Source organism: Ananas comosus, linkage group 2 (assembly GCF_001540865.1).
Source record: "Ananas comosus cultivar F153 linkage group 2, ASM154086v1, whole genome shotgun sequence".
NCBI lineage: Eukaryota > Viridiplantae > Streptophyta > Magnoliopsida > Poales > Bromeliaceae > Ananas > Ananas comosus.
This window is the reverse complement of record NC_033622.1, coordinates 11,354,572-11,371,912: the sequence shown is the minus strand read 5'-3', so window position 1 is coordinate 11,371,912 and position 17,341 is coordinate 11,354,572. Positions and strand designations below refer to the sequence as shown.

General features: G+C 36.0%; 1 protein-coding gene across 1 annotated transcript; it reads right to left on the bottom strand.

Annotated features, from left to right (window-relative positions):
* Window positions 6,889-9,065, bottom strand: LOC109727651 (cytokinin dehydrogenase 11-like; the record flags this gene model as incomplete). Its single annotated transcript, XM_020257822.1, has 3 exons — window positions 6,889-7,510; window positions 8,022-8,284; window positions 8,760-9,065. Coding segments are annotated over 3 exons (897 nt in total), but the record flags the coding sequence as incomplete, so codon positions are not given.

Here is a 17,341-nt window from a genome sequence, read left to right as displayed (position 1 = left end):
AGTAAATATTGAAAAGTTGAGGGGGGGCCATGGCCACCTTGGGCCTCCACATAGCTTCGTCCCTGCATACATAGTATCCAGATACAAAAATCACTCGCTCCAGCGAGGAACTAACATCAAAATATATAAAAATCAATAACCACAACTACCTGTAGCTGGTATAACTCTAGATCAGCAGCAAAACGGAAAAGGATCTAGCTCGTGACCTCCTTTCCCCGATCAGTATCCGCGACAGCAGCAGCTGAAGAAGAAGGCTCTGCAAAAAGATCCACCACTCAGTGTGAGAACTACTGTAAAAAAAAAGTGATCCTCAGTGGGTACCGCTACTGACCTTAACGGCTTACCCACTATGTCTACAGATGTATGCTCAAAGATAGTAAAGAAAGCTGAAAGAACTCTACAACTATATGCTACTATACTATCACTAATCAGCAATCTGTAGGGATGATAATGCACTGTTTAACCCAAATCTCACTAGAGACTATGAACACACCCGTCCCGCTTGTCGAAGCAACACTAACTGCCACCACGCTGGGTCGTCAGTGGAGAGCAAGTCCAGCTAGGAGAAACTGACAACAACGCAAAACCACAAAATCCGACTCCAGAGTGGCACTCGTGGGCGCTACCCAACCGAGTATGCAAGCGTATCTCTGCGGAGCTCAATCAGGCTCTCACAGGCTGTAATCAAAGCAAAAGGGTCTAACAGGTCAAACAACCATACTAAGCATACCCTTGGCACAATCTGATGCAAAAATAGTAAACCGGGTCCACCGTCAACCACAACGGCACCCAACAGTTCGGAACAGTCTATACACTACTGTAAAAATAAGCTCGACATCCCAGCACGAGCGTAAATCCATTCTACACTATTCTGGGTATCCACCGCCCACGAACTGCGGCGATCTAAGCAAACTACGGCTCCTAGAGATAAATCTGGAGTCTTAGAAAATGACGGTGTGGAATCGATAGTTTTCTCCTAAGTAAATTTCAGGTCCAATATATATAATTTACCTAAATCACTACTCTATGCTCCAAATTCAGATTTCAATTAACATGCAAATCAACGAATTCGAGTAAATTAACATGATATACAAAGATCAAAATACATGCTGACATCAACTAGGCTTAGGAGGAAATCTGTAGTATCCGGTAAGCATATCATTAACCCATCTCTAGCGTGAGTCCGACCAAGTTGGAAGTCGCTGGAAGCCCTGCCACGATCGCTTCAAACCAGCAACAACCTTCCACGAGGATCAAAACACAAAAACACCAAAATTTGCATCAATACCTCCAATTTCAGTAATTAAGCTTAAATCTATCAAATTACAATGTCAAACCCACCTTCTAATCCTCAAATTCACAATTCAGGTGAAGAACAATCTCAAAACCAGTAGGGAATGATGGAGCAACCTCCTTTAGTCGAATTTCCAGCTTCCTCAAAGATTTGGTCAAAGAAAACCACAAAAATCCAAGTTTCGGCTCCAATACAGCAGCAGTTCCGAACAACTAGAACAGTAATCTAGATGACCCATACAATTCTCATTTCATGAGAAATCTCTCCCGTTTTTCTTGGTGCGAGTTTTCCATTGTAAAGACTTTAGCTATATATAAATTTGAGCAAACATCAAGTATGCTTATTATTATTATTATTTAACTCAAAAATCAATATATGAAAAAATAAATAAATAAATAAATAAATAAATAAATATATATATATATATATATATATATATATATATAGAGTATATATATATATATATATATAATAGAAGTTGACTGGATACATACTATTAGTAGCAAAATCCCATTGTTGCTACCAGTTTTTTAGCCTTTGGATCAACTCTTTTCATCATTTCTAACCATTGGATTAAATACTATAACCAGTGGAGACCATTCAACCCTAGGGGACCACTCAACTCTAACTGACTAAATATATTTTCTTTACCGTCCTGCAGCTTTCTTCTATTCTACTAATCCAGAAAACTCCCAATGACATTTGATAAATTAGAAAAATAAAATAAGAATCAAATATAGGGTACACATATTAAAATTAAATTTTAAAATTAAATATTGATGCATGTAACAACTTTTACTTACTAAATATTTGTCATCAGACAATTAGAAATATTTCATCAAAAGGGGTAAATATAAATCCATACTTTGATATTATATATATTAATATATTTTATAATGTTTTAAATAAAATATCCAATATTTTAAATATTAGTAGTAAATTTGTATAACTGTTTAAAAAAAATGATTAAATATATTATATGGCGGAAGATATTATATTAATAGGACGGTATTTGGGAAAGAGGAAAAAATTCAAAAAATAACTTTATTAGTATAGATCAGCAGCTAACAGAAAAAAATATATAAACATTCAAAAGATAATATCTATAATTAATAACACATTCTTGCCATCCTCAAGTAGTATCGTAATCTTTTTTGTTTCTTTATGTCCTTGCAGTTTTCTTCCATTCACTAATTCTAGAAAGCTTCCCAATGACATCTGAGATCACTATAATAAAAAATAAAGAATCAATATAAAAGATACACATATTAAAAAATTAAATTTAAAAATTAAAATTTGATTCATGTAATAACTCTTACCTACTACAATATTTTGTCATCAGCGACATTACAAGTATTCATCAAAAGGGGTAAATATAAATCCATACTTTGATCTTCCATTTGTCTCCAAGAGGAGTGATGCACGTATTGAATCATACCAAGCCCATATTCTAGAAATAAGAACAATCCAATAAAAAATTAATACATCATATTTAAATAATAAAATAAAAAAATATATTCTATTTAAAACATCAAATTAAGAACTAAGAAAATACAGGAGTGACAGAAAGAAAACAAAATTACGAATGACAGTAGAGAAACAAATTACAAAGTAAAAATTATATCTATACTACTTATAAATCTTTCGCAAAGAATAATTTCAAAGCAACCGCCAACTCCTTTCGTTTTACTTTGGTCATCTATAACCAGCTTTTCGCAACTAATCATTTCAAATAATTCGCAACAGATTATTGCGTATTTCGCAACCAATAATTTTAAATAATTAATTATCTGGTAATACGAAATTTGAGTTTGTCCATTTTTTTCGCAACTAACCATTTCAAATAATTCAATTTCAAAGCAACCGCCAATCATTTCGTTTTTACTTTGGTCATCTATACCGATTTTTTCGCAACCAATCATTTCAAATAATTCGCAACAGATTATTGCGTATTTCGCAACCAATAATTTTAAATAATTAATTATTTGGTAATACGAAATTTGAGTTTGACTTTTTTTTCGCAACTAACCATTTCAAATAATTCGCAACAGATTGTTGCTTATTTCGCAACCAATAATTTTAAATAATTAATTATCTGCCAATACGAAATTTGAGTTTGACCATTTCAAATAATTCGCAACAGATTATTGCTTATTTCGCAACCAACAATTTTAAATAATTAATTATCTGTCAACACGAAATTTGAGTTTGACTGTTATCTGCCAATACGAAATTTGAGTTGGACCGTTAGATTATTGATTTCGGAACCAATAATTTTAAATAATTAATTATTTGCCAATACGAAATTTGAGTTTGACCATTTTTTTCGCAACTAACTATTTCAAATAATTCGCAACAGATTATTGCTTATTTCGCAATCAATAATTTTAAATAATTAATTATCTGCCAATACGAAATTTGAGCTTGCAACAGATTATTTCCACCGCGAAAAAATAATTTGCAACAGATTATTGCGTATTTCGCAACCAATAATTTTAAATAATTAATTAAACCAATAATTTCAAATAATTCGTAACCAAATCTGCCAATACGAAATTTGAGTTTGACCCTTTTTTTCGCAACTAACTGTTTTAAATAATTCGCAACAGATTATTGCTTATTTCGCAACCAATAATTTTAAATAATTAATTTTCTGCCAATACGAAATTTGAGTTTGCAACAGATTATTTCCACCGCGAAAAAATAATTCGCAACAGATTATTGCGTAGTTCGCAACCAATAATTTTAAATAATTAATTAAACCAATAATTTCAAATAATTCGTAACCAAATATCCATTCGTAACCAAATATCCATATTTGAGTTTAACACGTGGCAAGTATATAGAAACCAATAATTTCAAATAATTCGTAACCAAATATCCATTCGTAACCAAATATCTATATTTGAGTTTAACACGTGGCAAGTATATAAAAAGTCACGTGTCAGCTTCTCACATAGGGTTCATTAAAGGTTCTACTTTTATATATAGTAATAGATTAAGTAGGAAAGTTACCCCTATAATCTGGCTTAAGTAAAAACATTTAGAGGCCCCAATGTATAGGTTTTTTTTTTTTTCGATTGGCACCCCTCTAAACTTTTAATTTTTTTTTTTTTTTAAATTTGAGTCATTCTAACTTGTTTAGTGTTGTTAATTATTATAGTTTCTTTTTAAAAAACTTTTAATGGCAATTACCATGGTGTGGAATGGATTATATATTGAGTATTCTAAAGCCTTAATTACGTACAAGTTAAATGTGTTGTCATGAGGCGTGTCTATATTGGCCGATTCTAATTCAACCGATTGGATTATGATTTATCATAATAAGTTTAGAATAAGCATTAATTATATATTTTTATTAGTTAAAAAAATATCTTTTAATATCTTAATAAATATTTTAATTCTAATTTATGAGTCATTAAAACTCTGCACCTTAGGAGTTATCATTCAAATTCGTTAATATCTGAAGTCCGGATAAGAATCACGGAGTTATGAACTTTATAGAGAGATTCAAATATTTCAGCTTTAGCTGGATTTCAAGATTTTTTAAAAATGATATAGTCGCGGATCGCTTCGTCAATTGGGGACTCGCAAACAAAAATCTTTTCATTTGGTCTTCTATTGATGATTTTATTCGGTCTGTATCATTGATTAATTAAATAAAATCGCCTTAGAGTGTATTTTCTCTCAAAATAAATTTGTACATTTTCGCTGCCCTCTAATTCCAATAGAATAAAATATAACAATTTTAATTTCCTTATTCACTCTGCTTAAAATTGTTCTGGACCCATTTCCTTTACCAAAAGAGCCTAACCCATTCTTCAAGTTTTAACCACCCATTTAAAAAATGCCTCCACATTTTTAACCTTCAACGGCTACAAAGTGAGCCTTATCTAGAAATATGTATACTTTTGGTAAACATACATGGAGACACCTCAACTATAGACATTCTGAAATAAACCCCTCAATTTTATTATTTTTATTTTTGTTAGCTGTTTATCTTCTTTTCTTTTATTTGAGTTTTCTAGTTATTTTAGTTAGAGTTTTTTTTTTCTTTTTTTCTGAATTTTGTGACTCTGTTAGCTATTAATAGTAAATTAATTTAATTAGTAAGCAGTTTGAACTATTAATTTGATGGAATCGTGGACCAATTCGATAAAGCATCTAACTTATTTTGCTAAAATTACTTGATTTTAAAAATTAAAAAGCTGAGGGGGGGAGTTCTCCATACATATTTACTGATAATTTATTCTCAATTTGAAGATATCACTTTAACCAATGACTTGGGCTATATATTCTAGTGGACAAAGAGGTAAAAAAAAGTCATTTAATAATCTTAGAGTCACCCTCAACTACCTAATTTTAGAGATAAGTTACAATTTACAAAGTTGGCATGGTGGCAAGGGTGTCGTGATACTAGGCACTAATATATTATTAGTAAAAGCAATAGATTAGCATCATCTACATATCACAAGCTATTGTACGACCATTTATTGCCCATAACAATAATTTGAAGTAGATTCTTTATAGTAGAATACAAAATAACACACAACCGAATAGAACAGGTCAGGGATTAGAGCTTCTGCTTATGCACTGTGTTTAGCTAATCTCAAGTTGAAAAATCAATTATTGAGAAAAATCAATTCGTGAGATCTATATTGTTTGTATTCTTGAACGGTACAAAGAAAATAAGAATAATATGAGATTAATGCGTCTCAGTACTGGGGATGGAACCATTTCTCTGATTAAATAGTGCCCGACACGAATCTTAAAACAGTAGCTATTGTAATCTCTTGATGGAAACCGATGTATCCCAATTATACGCATCCCATATAGCTTTTGTCCCCGGGAGGAATCAGGGCTCTACTACCTTCCTCCACAAAAGACACGAAACGCGGACGCGTCGAATCTTCAATGGCTCGCGCTCGTGGGCGCCACCGCTCGAACCCGTGGGGGCCTGAACTTAAAGTAAGAGATTAGTTTGCGACCCGCCAAAACCATTGGAGGCTTTCGCAACTACACTACACAATAAAAAGGGCTCTATCGAGGGAGATAAGCGACGGTCGCAACCGATTTCGAGGTCGCAATCTAACTTGTAGAGCTAGCCCGAGCCCATGTGGAGATGGGGCCGGGAATATGAGTACCTGACCCAAACCCCAATTGATTTTGACCCTGTCTCGTACTGTTGTAGGCAACGATACGTATTTGAGCATTGTCATTAAAAGAAATGATATATTAAAATATGGGACCACATTTGGTGCGTCTTCATGTGCAGGAATTGCTAAGCACGAGGATGATCCTGCTGCTGCTGTGCCCCCCTCATCACAACTTGCCAGTAACGAGTGACAAGATCAACTTTATTAATCTTTCAAAATTAAATCTAAAAAATCTAATAGTAAAATTAATTATAAATTTTAAACTTAAAGTTTTAATTTTTTGAAATTCAAAGTGAGAAAATTTTAAAACAACCCACATCACACATACGAAAAGGCCAAGACGAATCATTTGTTGGTGTATAAATAAAAGCACAAGGAAAAAAAAAAAAAAGAGGAAAAAGTTAGGGACTTGAAAAAGAAATACAGAGAGAGAGAGANTGAAAAAGAAATACAACTGGCATTTGGGGCCATATAGAATTAGCCAAAAAAAGAAGAAGAAAATTTAAAAGAAAAGAGAAAGAGAGAGAGAGAGAGAGAGAAAAGAAGAAAAGATTGCAGGGAGAATCATCATCATCACCCAACCCACCATGAAGGCTTTTTCATCGCCTTTTCAACCCCACCCCACAACCCATATACATTATCCTCATCGACCATTACCTAATCGCGGGGGCACCATCATCGTCGCATCAGGACCGTCGCGGTCGAGGCGAACGGCCGTGATCCGTGGGGGGATCAGCTGCCCAGCGGCGGCGCGTGGGCCCGGGGGAAGATCTTCTGGCCCGGGGCGAGGAGGGCCATCGGATCGTATCGGGCCTTGCGCTCGACGAATCTGGGCCATCCGTCGCCGAAGTGGTGGGCCCACTCGGACTGGGTGTCGTAGTGGGGGAGGTAGAGCTTGAAATCGTAGCCGTTGGATCGGCAGATGCGGATGATCTCGCGGTTCTGCGCCACCAGCTCCTCCGCTGTGGGGCCCTCCGGGTACGGCCGCGTGAACCGCAGCAGCGCCACCAGGTAGAACACCTCGCTATTCGGCAGCGCCACCGACGTCCGTGGGTCCCACCTTAAAAAAATAATATATATATATATATATATATAATAATTTAAAAATAGTATTCTTCTAAATTATTATTTTCTCTCTCGAAAGAAAGAAGAGGAATTTTCAAATATTGTACGGCCGATGCTGGTTGCAACTAAAAACTACGTAGTATATCAAAGTCATACGTTTTTGGTTTATTAATGGTTTAATAAAGTACGACGCATCATGGTTGAAAAAAATTGTCCGCTGGACCTGGTCCACCACGTAAGCCCGTTAGCCGTTCACAAAATGACGCTTAGTGGCGACGTGGTGGACCGTGTCTAACGGAGTTTCCCGTGTGGGAGAGGCAGAGAAGCAAGAGCCTCTGCGGTGGGGGAATGTTAGGGCCACATGCCCCTGCCATTTACTGAAATGGCGGCCGTGTCCCTACCCTCCAAACTCCGCACAAAATCCCCCGTGCCATAAATGAACCGGCTCATAGTAAAACGACCGTTTTACGTTTTTTTTTTTTTTTTTTAAAAAAATGTGTACTTACTTGCTCTTCACTAGCGGGTACACGAGCATGGGCCCGCCGATGCCCTTCCTGAGCACGCGCTTGAACACCTCGCGATCGAACCCGGGAATGTCGCGTGCGGCCACGAGGAGGTTGAGCCACGGGTGCGGGGCGGCCCAGGTCCCGTTCGCCCGGGCCTCCTCCTCGGCGCAGTTCACACGTGAGAGGAAGTCCACGTAGGACACGTCCGCCGCGAACTCGAGCCCCCGCACGTGTCGGAGCGGGCGCAGCATGTTCCCAATTCTCTGTTTTTGCGGAGATACGAAAAAAGATTAACGAAAAATAAAAAAGGTTAATAAGGGAAATAAGTGGGGAATGGATATGTGGACAAATTTGGTGATCCGATTCACGGGTGGGTGTTTGGGTGCGTGCGTGTGTGTGTGTGTGTGTCAGGGGCATTTACGTCACATTGGAGAAAGTGGGGAGGGGAGAGTACACACACACTCTCTCTCTCTCTCTCTCTCTCTCTCTCTCTCTCGGGGGAAATCGCTCAAGGCTTATGCTCCGTAAATGCCACAGTCGAAGTCCGTAATTACGGCTGTACCACAAGGTTAGGGTGGTAATTTTGTGGGGGTAACACGGAGGGGTAGTGCGCGGGCAAATTCACTGTCACAAAATCCAGCGGGGGATACTGGACGACGCAGACATCCAACAAAGTACGCGACTGAGCGGTGGGGATCGTGGAAAGACGGAAATGCCCCTGGGAGTAGGAATTATTACCTCGTCGACGTTGTCGCGGTCGCGGTGGTCGTAGTGGAGGGCGAGCTCGAGGCAGTAGAGGACCGGGCCCGAGTCGGGGGGGATCCGGTCCGGGTCGAACCGGGACCCGCACCCGGCCGGGATCGGCACGGAGGGCCAGCCGTTGACCGGGTCGGGCCCGTTCACGAACGCGAACCCCTCCACGTAGTCGAACCGGTCCGGGTCCGACTCGGGCCGCGTCACCAGCCGCTCCGCGTCACCCGCGTACTCCTCGAACGCCGCGTACACCACCCTCAGCCACCTCACCTGCCCCCCGTACCCGCGCAAACAAATTTAGCATTTTTCGTGAATGAGAAACCAAAAAAGAACGGATGGTATATACGCGAAAGAAAGGGACGCAAAATTAATAAGCTCAAAAATATGTATTTATATTTTATTATCATATTATAATAATAATTATAATAATATCCGATGGGATGGGATGGGATGGGATGGGATGGAATGGAATGGAATAGAATAGAGATGATGATGAGACCGGGGCCGGGGCCGGGGCCCCCGGCTAATATTACACAGTGTATTATATTAATATAATTATAGAGATATAAAAAAATAAAGTATATAATTATAAAACGCATCGGGAGCGAAGAAGGAGGGAGATGCGGCGTCGGTGATACAACCGAACGCGCAGAAGGCCGCCGAAGGCGGACAGAAGAGGTCGGGAAGAGGGAGTGTTGAGCAAACGTGGGAATCGCCTGTCGGCGGTGACGACTCGAGCTGCGACGTTGGAAATCTTGGGGGCCAGTCTAAAGTTCTGCCGCATGAATACCCGCCGTCGAACAGCTCCCCCGATCCGTCAGACCTGAGTATGACACATCCAACAGAACGACCGACGCCAATCACCCAGCTCGCCACATACCCCCACGCACAGCAACCTCCCCTCATCCAGCGCTCCTCCACTCGCCCACTGTCCAGCACGTACCACCGCCAAGCCGCCGCAGAAGACGAGGTTCATGCGCGGGCGAAGCGCCCGCATGTCAGGACCACCCGCCGCGCCGTCCCTGCCCGCCACCAGTGCCCGTCCACGAGCGCGCCGCCACCGTCACCCGCGCGCTGCCCACCTCCGCGCCGTCGGCGCGAGACACGCGCAGCTGCCACGTCGTCGCGGCGGCCGGCGGAGCATCGGCCTCGGTCGGCGCGCAACGATCCCGCCGAGTCACGGCCGCGCGGCTGCACCCTCCGCACCCCGCGCCGCCCGCCATGCAGCTCCCAGCGCGCCGACATCGTCGCCGCGTCGCTCACTCAATCCGCCGCCGCCGCCCATCCCCAGCAGATGCTCGGCGTCGGACTCGCCCGGCAGCCGCTGCCGCCGCTCCTGCTCCAAACAGGCTATCATCATCCCCGCTGCGTTAACGCCAAAAGCACCGTATCTCCTACCGTATCGTATCACAACTCCCTCTTCCCCTCTCTCTCTCTCTCTCTCTCTCTCTCTCCGTGCAAATACGGAGCCCCTTGGGTTTATAGAGGGCGAGAGCCACCACACGTCAAAAGCAGGTCGCTCTTTTTTAATAATTTCCTTCTTTTTATATTACTTTTAATTCTAATTTCTTTTTTTAATTTTTTAATTTTTTAATTTTATTTTTTTTTTGGCTCCGGACGAATTAGTTGACGTCCTGATCCGATCAACATCCGGTTGTCTGCCACTCTTTATAAAAAAGGAAAGGAGTAAAAGAAACGGAGCGGCAAAAAAACAAAAACAAAAATAAAAATAAAAACAAAAAAAATACGAATTACTTAAAAAATAATAAAAAGGTAAATTAATAAATGTAGCTTTTTGGGTAAAAAATCGTTGGGGATATCGCGAAAAATTAAGATACGGGGGGTTCATTTTTGGGAACACAGCGGAGTGGGAACGGCTTTAACTGCCCCTGGGGATTGCTTGTTTTGTGAGTCGAATCCGAGGTGGACGGGGAGAGAGGTAGGGGCATTTTCGGAATTTTAGAAAAGAGCATTTTGAGTTTGGTCTTTTTATTTGGGTCCTTCTTCGAAGCCTAAATTATTGCCTACACCAAATACATATATGTACATCTCTATGCTTCATATACTTGTTAATTTTTGTTACTATATTTGGTAACAGAATAATTAACGAATAAAATATTTATGTTTCATAATCTAGAAATATAATGAAGTTTGATAGACATAATTTATTCTAATCGAAACAAATCATTTCAGATTATTTTTTGAATAACACATTAAAAGCTATCCTCATATTTTGGGAATGAAACTGTTATCAAATGTATTTCTCGTCGTGTTCTATATACTTTGCTTCACTCTTATTTACCTTGCACTACATTTTTCGTACCATACTTTTTTTTTTTTTTACTGTTCTGCAAAATCCTTAACAAAGGAACACAGTTTTTTTATTCTTGTCTATTTATTTATCTCTTCAAATATTAATTGTTCGTATTTCATTTTATTCTTTGGAGCCAAGACTATTACCAAACAAGTCAAACTTACCGTTTGGTTAGAGAACAAGGAGAAAAAGAAATTATCCCTCCTTATTTCCCAAACACTAATTTCTAAAATGGTGGGAATAGCTGTTTCCACCCTAGGTGGAATAATGCTGTTCCCATCCAAATTTAATTTTATTTAAAAAATTAAAATTTAGAGAATTTAAATTTAAATTTTAAAATTAAAAATTTATGTTGAAAATAATAATCCAAATTTAATTAAAATATAGTTACAGATAAGTTTAAATCTTTTATTTGATTATGATTAGGATATATAACTATCAAATCATAATAAATAATAATCCAAATTTAATTAAAATATAGTTACAGATAAGTTTAAATCTTTTATTTGATTATGATTAGGATATATAATTATCCAAAGTAAAATTGGATTTATTATTTATTATGATTTGATAGCTATATATAGTTAGGCATAGCTTAATTAGAGAAATAAGTCATAATAGACATGGCTTATTAGTTTAGTTATTTCTTTCTCTTCCAATATCTCTTCTCCATATTATTTTGTTCTATTTTAAATTTTGGGTTATATAATTGATATCAGCACAAATACTGGAATTGATATCAGAGAAAATCACACTTTCAACAAGTAGTATCAGAGCAAATCACCAGTTCCAACAATTTATAATTTGTAATTTCAAAATTAAAACTTATAATTACAAATTATATATTTTTTAAATTTTTAATTTTTTATATTTAAAATTTAAAATTTTATATTTTTCAAATTTAAATTTGATCTTAAATTTAAATTTTAAGTTTTTAAATTTTGAAGTTTAAAATTTAAAATTTAAGATTTTAAATTTAAAAATTCAAATTGAAATATAGTGAGAAGAATAATATCATTATTTACGATTTATAACTACCAACTATTCTTCTTATTCCATCTTATTATCCAAACGTTATTTTTCTTATTTAGGGGAGCAACCTAATTTTCATCCAAACTTAAAATTAGAATAGCTCTCGCTTATACGTAAACTTGTATATATCTATTCCTGAAATAAGTAGTTCGTACTTATATCTAAACCAAACGAAAAGAATAATATTTTTTTATTAATATTTCTTTTGAATAATTTGATATCTAAGTAACAACTTTCTAATTATGAATAGGCGTTTTACATGTTTTCAATTATACTGTATTTTAGTTTGAACATTGATCTTAAGATTTGAATGGTCAAACATTTAGGTACGTTGCAAGTCATACCCTACATATTCAGTTGTGTGCGCATCAAAGAGATTTGCCAATCCATAAAGAATTGTTTAAATTTTTTTAATTTAAAATTTCCATGCCTTCTAAAGAGAACAATGCTACAATGCACCCTAAAGTTTGAGTTAAATCTTGCACCAACTCCTGATGAATTTTTAGTACAAAAAAAAAAGAAATAATATGAAAATATTAGTGTAAATTTTATACTCACTTTTTATAGTGTATAGGTAGTATTGCTCTTTTAAATATTAAAGAAGGCATTTTATTGGTTAAATTTGATCTTAAAGCCTCATTAATAAGGTTTTATAAGTGCGGTGTATAAAATATACTTGTACACCGGGTGCAGGTGAAAATTTTCTCGGATAGAGGGGAATGGTGATTGGTGTTTGTGTGGTGTGCTGGTTATTGGATCCACTGATAGGAACCAATAAGGAAGTTTGGTTTGGTGGTGCCATCAAGCTGGATAATAATAACTTTGGGTGAAAAAAATGGTGGGGAAAAAAATATTATGATTTTTTTTTGAAAAATTTGGATATGGTTAAATGTAGTAATTGGGATTTGTAAAAGAGCTAGCTAGGCTTCTAATTTAGTAATGCAAAAAAATATTTTGACATATATTACAATCCACATATTGTGCATAAATATTTATCACTAAACAGTTGTAAGATAATGAAAAGTATCTCTTATGCTCAATCAAGTAACTATATAAGGATGGGACGTGAAATTTCCACTTGCAAATGGATTGTTTAATATCTTTTTCAGCGGCCTTCTTTTTTAAAAATATCAATTCCATACTATATATGAATCCAATTATTTTGTCGTGTACACAATTGATGTTGTACGCGACCTTCGCTTTTTCCCAAACAAACACATGCAATAAGAAGAGCTTAGTAAGTAATAGTGCTACGAAACTTATTCCCATGTAGTGTTTTAGGATAAGTATTCTCCAACCTAACACTTGTAAATAACTGTCGCGAATCCTAAGTTAAAAATCCTTCAACCGTATACTCGTGAACACCACTATAAGGAATTTACGGTCTACGACCACAAACACGAACTAGCCTTTCATTATGCGACAATGTTGGAGCAACTTTTGCAATAAAGGGTACTGATACGCGAATAATTTAAACAAATAACTAAGCGATCGATGCTAACCGCCTCCAAAAAGGAAGGGAGAAGGGCTACTCAAACACGCACAAATTAGAGGGTGAGATAATTAGGGCTAAAATTGCGACATGTCACCACGCTTAATTCTCTAAGCTTCATCTGTTTCACAAAGTACAACTTTGATGTACCCTATTTTGTAGTTAAATTGTTAAGCTTATGGCAGGATAATGACGAGATTGAGTGGCCTAATCTTGAATGTGAACTGTTCTCATGGATTAGTTAGGGGAATGATAGTACAATTCAAAGATAGGCAACCTAAAGACCCACCAGTGAATCATTTTCTTTGTTATAATACATGCCCAGTTCCAATAATCATTAACTATAATTAAACTCGATCCCCATATTTAGCTTCTTATTAAGTTCTAATATATGTCAACTTGCATAAATAATTTTAGGTAACTTTATAAGGAAATTAATTAATGCGGAGTATAGGAGTATAATAGTTTGCTAAAATGATGTTACTGTTCTATAGCTATATGACAGTGATCATTCTAATAGGCCAGTGCGTACCGGATCTGTTTTTACTATATATACACTTAACTATGTTCATTTAATATGACATGATTCAATTGTCAAATGATGATCAGGTTAATGAATCTCTCTGTCACAAATGAATTAATGTGGCATTATATATGTACACTATATCCATTTTAATAACATTGTCATTTGATACTGAACATAAATTACGAAAAAATAAGAACAATATTTTGCTCGCTCAATTTTACTTGCATATGAATAGGGATATTGTGCAGCATGCTAAGTCCACTGCAACAAAAACGTTATATAGTGACACTTTAAAACGTCGATACAGATAAAAAAAACAATACTGTTGGCTAAATTACCGACACTTTTTATAAATATTGCTATATGTGGGGTCGCTATATGTAAGGTCATCTTTATGTTTGGCATCCACTCCTCCATGGACCTGTGGCGGAGGGGCACGCGGCGATCGTAACCCTCTACAGTTTCTGCGAGATCCTAACTGCCGAACTCCAGCCGTCGGAACCCTATCTCGTCGGCTGTGACGACGGAGGAGGAGAAGGAAAAATGGTGATTAATTTTTTTTTTTTCTTTTCTATTTGTAATCGGACCGAGTGGGCTAAATGGGGTTAGTTAAATAGAGGAACTTTTTATTTTTGATTGGATTTGGCTTTATATTTAGGCCTTAATAAAGTTTTTTAAAAAATTTAGGCATGTGACACTTACATAAAAATATTTTAAAAATATATTCTTATAAACTAATTCTGTTAAGCATAACCCAAGAGTCACACTAATTTTCTAATAATTCCATCAATTCCATCAGTTTATCCTATTTGTGCTTACAAGCATACAAGAGGTCATTACTAGGTATTAATATATTTTTAAATTTTTGGGTTTGACCTTTTTTGGTACACATCCTAAATAGGACAAAATCGCTCGTATTGTCACGCTTCGTATTTTTCATTTATAATTGTTATCTTTCATAATTAGTAAGGGCAACAACGACACGTTGCTTATATAATTTTTACAAGAGCAATACTTTTCATACACCTTATAATTAAAAGGTATCTAAACTTTATACCCCATGGTTTTTTTTCGCCCTCATTAAATTAATTTAATTAAAATTTCAAAATAATTATCAATCTTTGAATAAGGTTATTATGGGTAGCATTTTCTTTTGTACATTTAATCTCTAAGGTTGAAATTTTTAAAACAATAAAAAAAATACTGTTTACAACAAAACTAAACAAACCTTGAATATAAAAAATATGTTGATTATGCATTTTCTCAAGAAAAATGGTAAATATTTCATCTATTCGACTTGTGGTTTGAAGAGATCAAAGGCACTTATTAATCTCCATTAGTCAAGTCCGAGCGAGCCCAAAACTTAAGTTGTTCTTAATTAATTATTGGTGACGCTCTTATACATATATAATAAATACAGGACACAGTTTAAAAATTAAGAAGATATGAACCAAACTTTAATTTCGTGCTAAAAGAGCGCAAACTAATCTAAAGCGTAAGCTCGTGGATGGAGACACCTCTACGGGTTATATATATATATATATATATATATATATATATATATATATATATATATATATATTTATATATATCACATGGATTCATATTTTTTCCAGTATAGATCGAACTATTATTCTTAATAAATATGTATATATAAACACGATAGATAACAACAAAAACCTAATGAATTTTCAGTGAATAGTGCACAATCAATAAGAAATGACACAAGGATAGTCGTTATACTGTGCCATAAGATAACTACAGCTCACACGCATTATATAGATGTTAACATGAAAAAAATCACTTCGATCTAGACGAGATATTGGGGAGATTATATATATTTACAGGGGCTGATCTTTTGCATATAAACTGCTACAACTTATGCTGTCACTTTCTAAGACAATAATGCCTCAGTTGCATGAATGATATATATATGTAACTATACTGTTCATATTTAGGAAAACTGATCATATAATTAATGCCTTTATGTAATATGAACCCTATAATTAATACATATATATAGAGCAAACCCTGCAATATCAATTTGCTGTATATCACAGCAAATTATGTTGTTGTATTACCAGCAAAAATGCTATATCTTGATCTTTGGCTCATGTTTCTTTAATTACTAGAAATTTGAAGAAGCATATCCCGTATGCTTCCGTCTCAGCTCCCTTTGACCCAACAACATTCGGCGGTCATCAATATATATATATATACATGAAAAAAATTAAGTTATCAGATAATGATGCTTATAAATTGAATAAATTGTCCGACAAATTCACAGCTTATCTTGGGTAGCGCAAAGCTACTAAAAAAGTTATAAATTTTTTTATGGAAGTTACCATTTAGATAATTGTTTATATATATATATATAGAGAGAGAGAGAGAGAGAAAGAGAGAGAGAGAGAAAGAGTGTGGTTACGTAGTGGGAGTGGAAGTGTGGATTACTGAGAGAGAGAGAGAGAGAGAGAGAGAGAGAGAGAGAGAGNCATTTTGTTTATATATATATATATAGAGAGAGAGAGAGAGAGAGAGAGAGAGAGAGAGAGAAAGAGAGAGAGATATTTTAATTGATGGTTAGAGTAAGAGAGAGAAGAGAAATTGAAGAAAAATTAGATATCTCAATTTCTCTTCTCTTTAAAATTCTTTTCAATTTACCGACCGTCCCTAGCACAAGTGGCAAAAGGCTTGGTGGTTGGTATCCGAGGTCCCAAGTTCGAATGCTAGTTGATTCATATTTCCAGCTAGGTTTATTTCTAAATGAAATAAATGAAGCGGGTAGCGTGTTACCTATCTCTCAAAAAAAAAAAAATAAAATAAAATAAAATAAAATTCTTTTCAATTTATCTTCTCTCTCATCCTAACGACCCATCGAAACTGATGGATGCTTAGCAAGTTAGGAGCACAAGGATTACTGTGTTCTTAATAGCATAGTAACCCTACTCTTTCTCTCTCTCTCTCTCTCTCTCTATATATATAGAGAGAGAGAGAGCGTTAGGCTCCTGCGTTTTTGAAAGTACGGAGACCTTCATGTTTGTAAATTATTTTCGATGATAGGACATATAATTTGACGATCGGTTTCATTAGAAATGATATACAATATTGGAACTCTTTAGAAACCAAATTTCATAAGTTTTTTATTTTGTTTGCCTAATGAACAACGAGCCTCAAAATGAACAATTAAAATTAAAAAATTTATA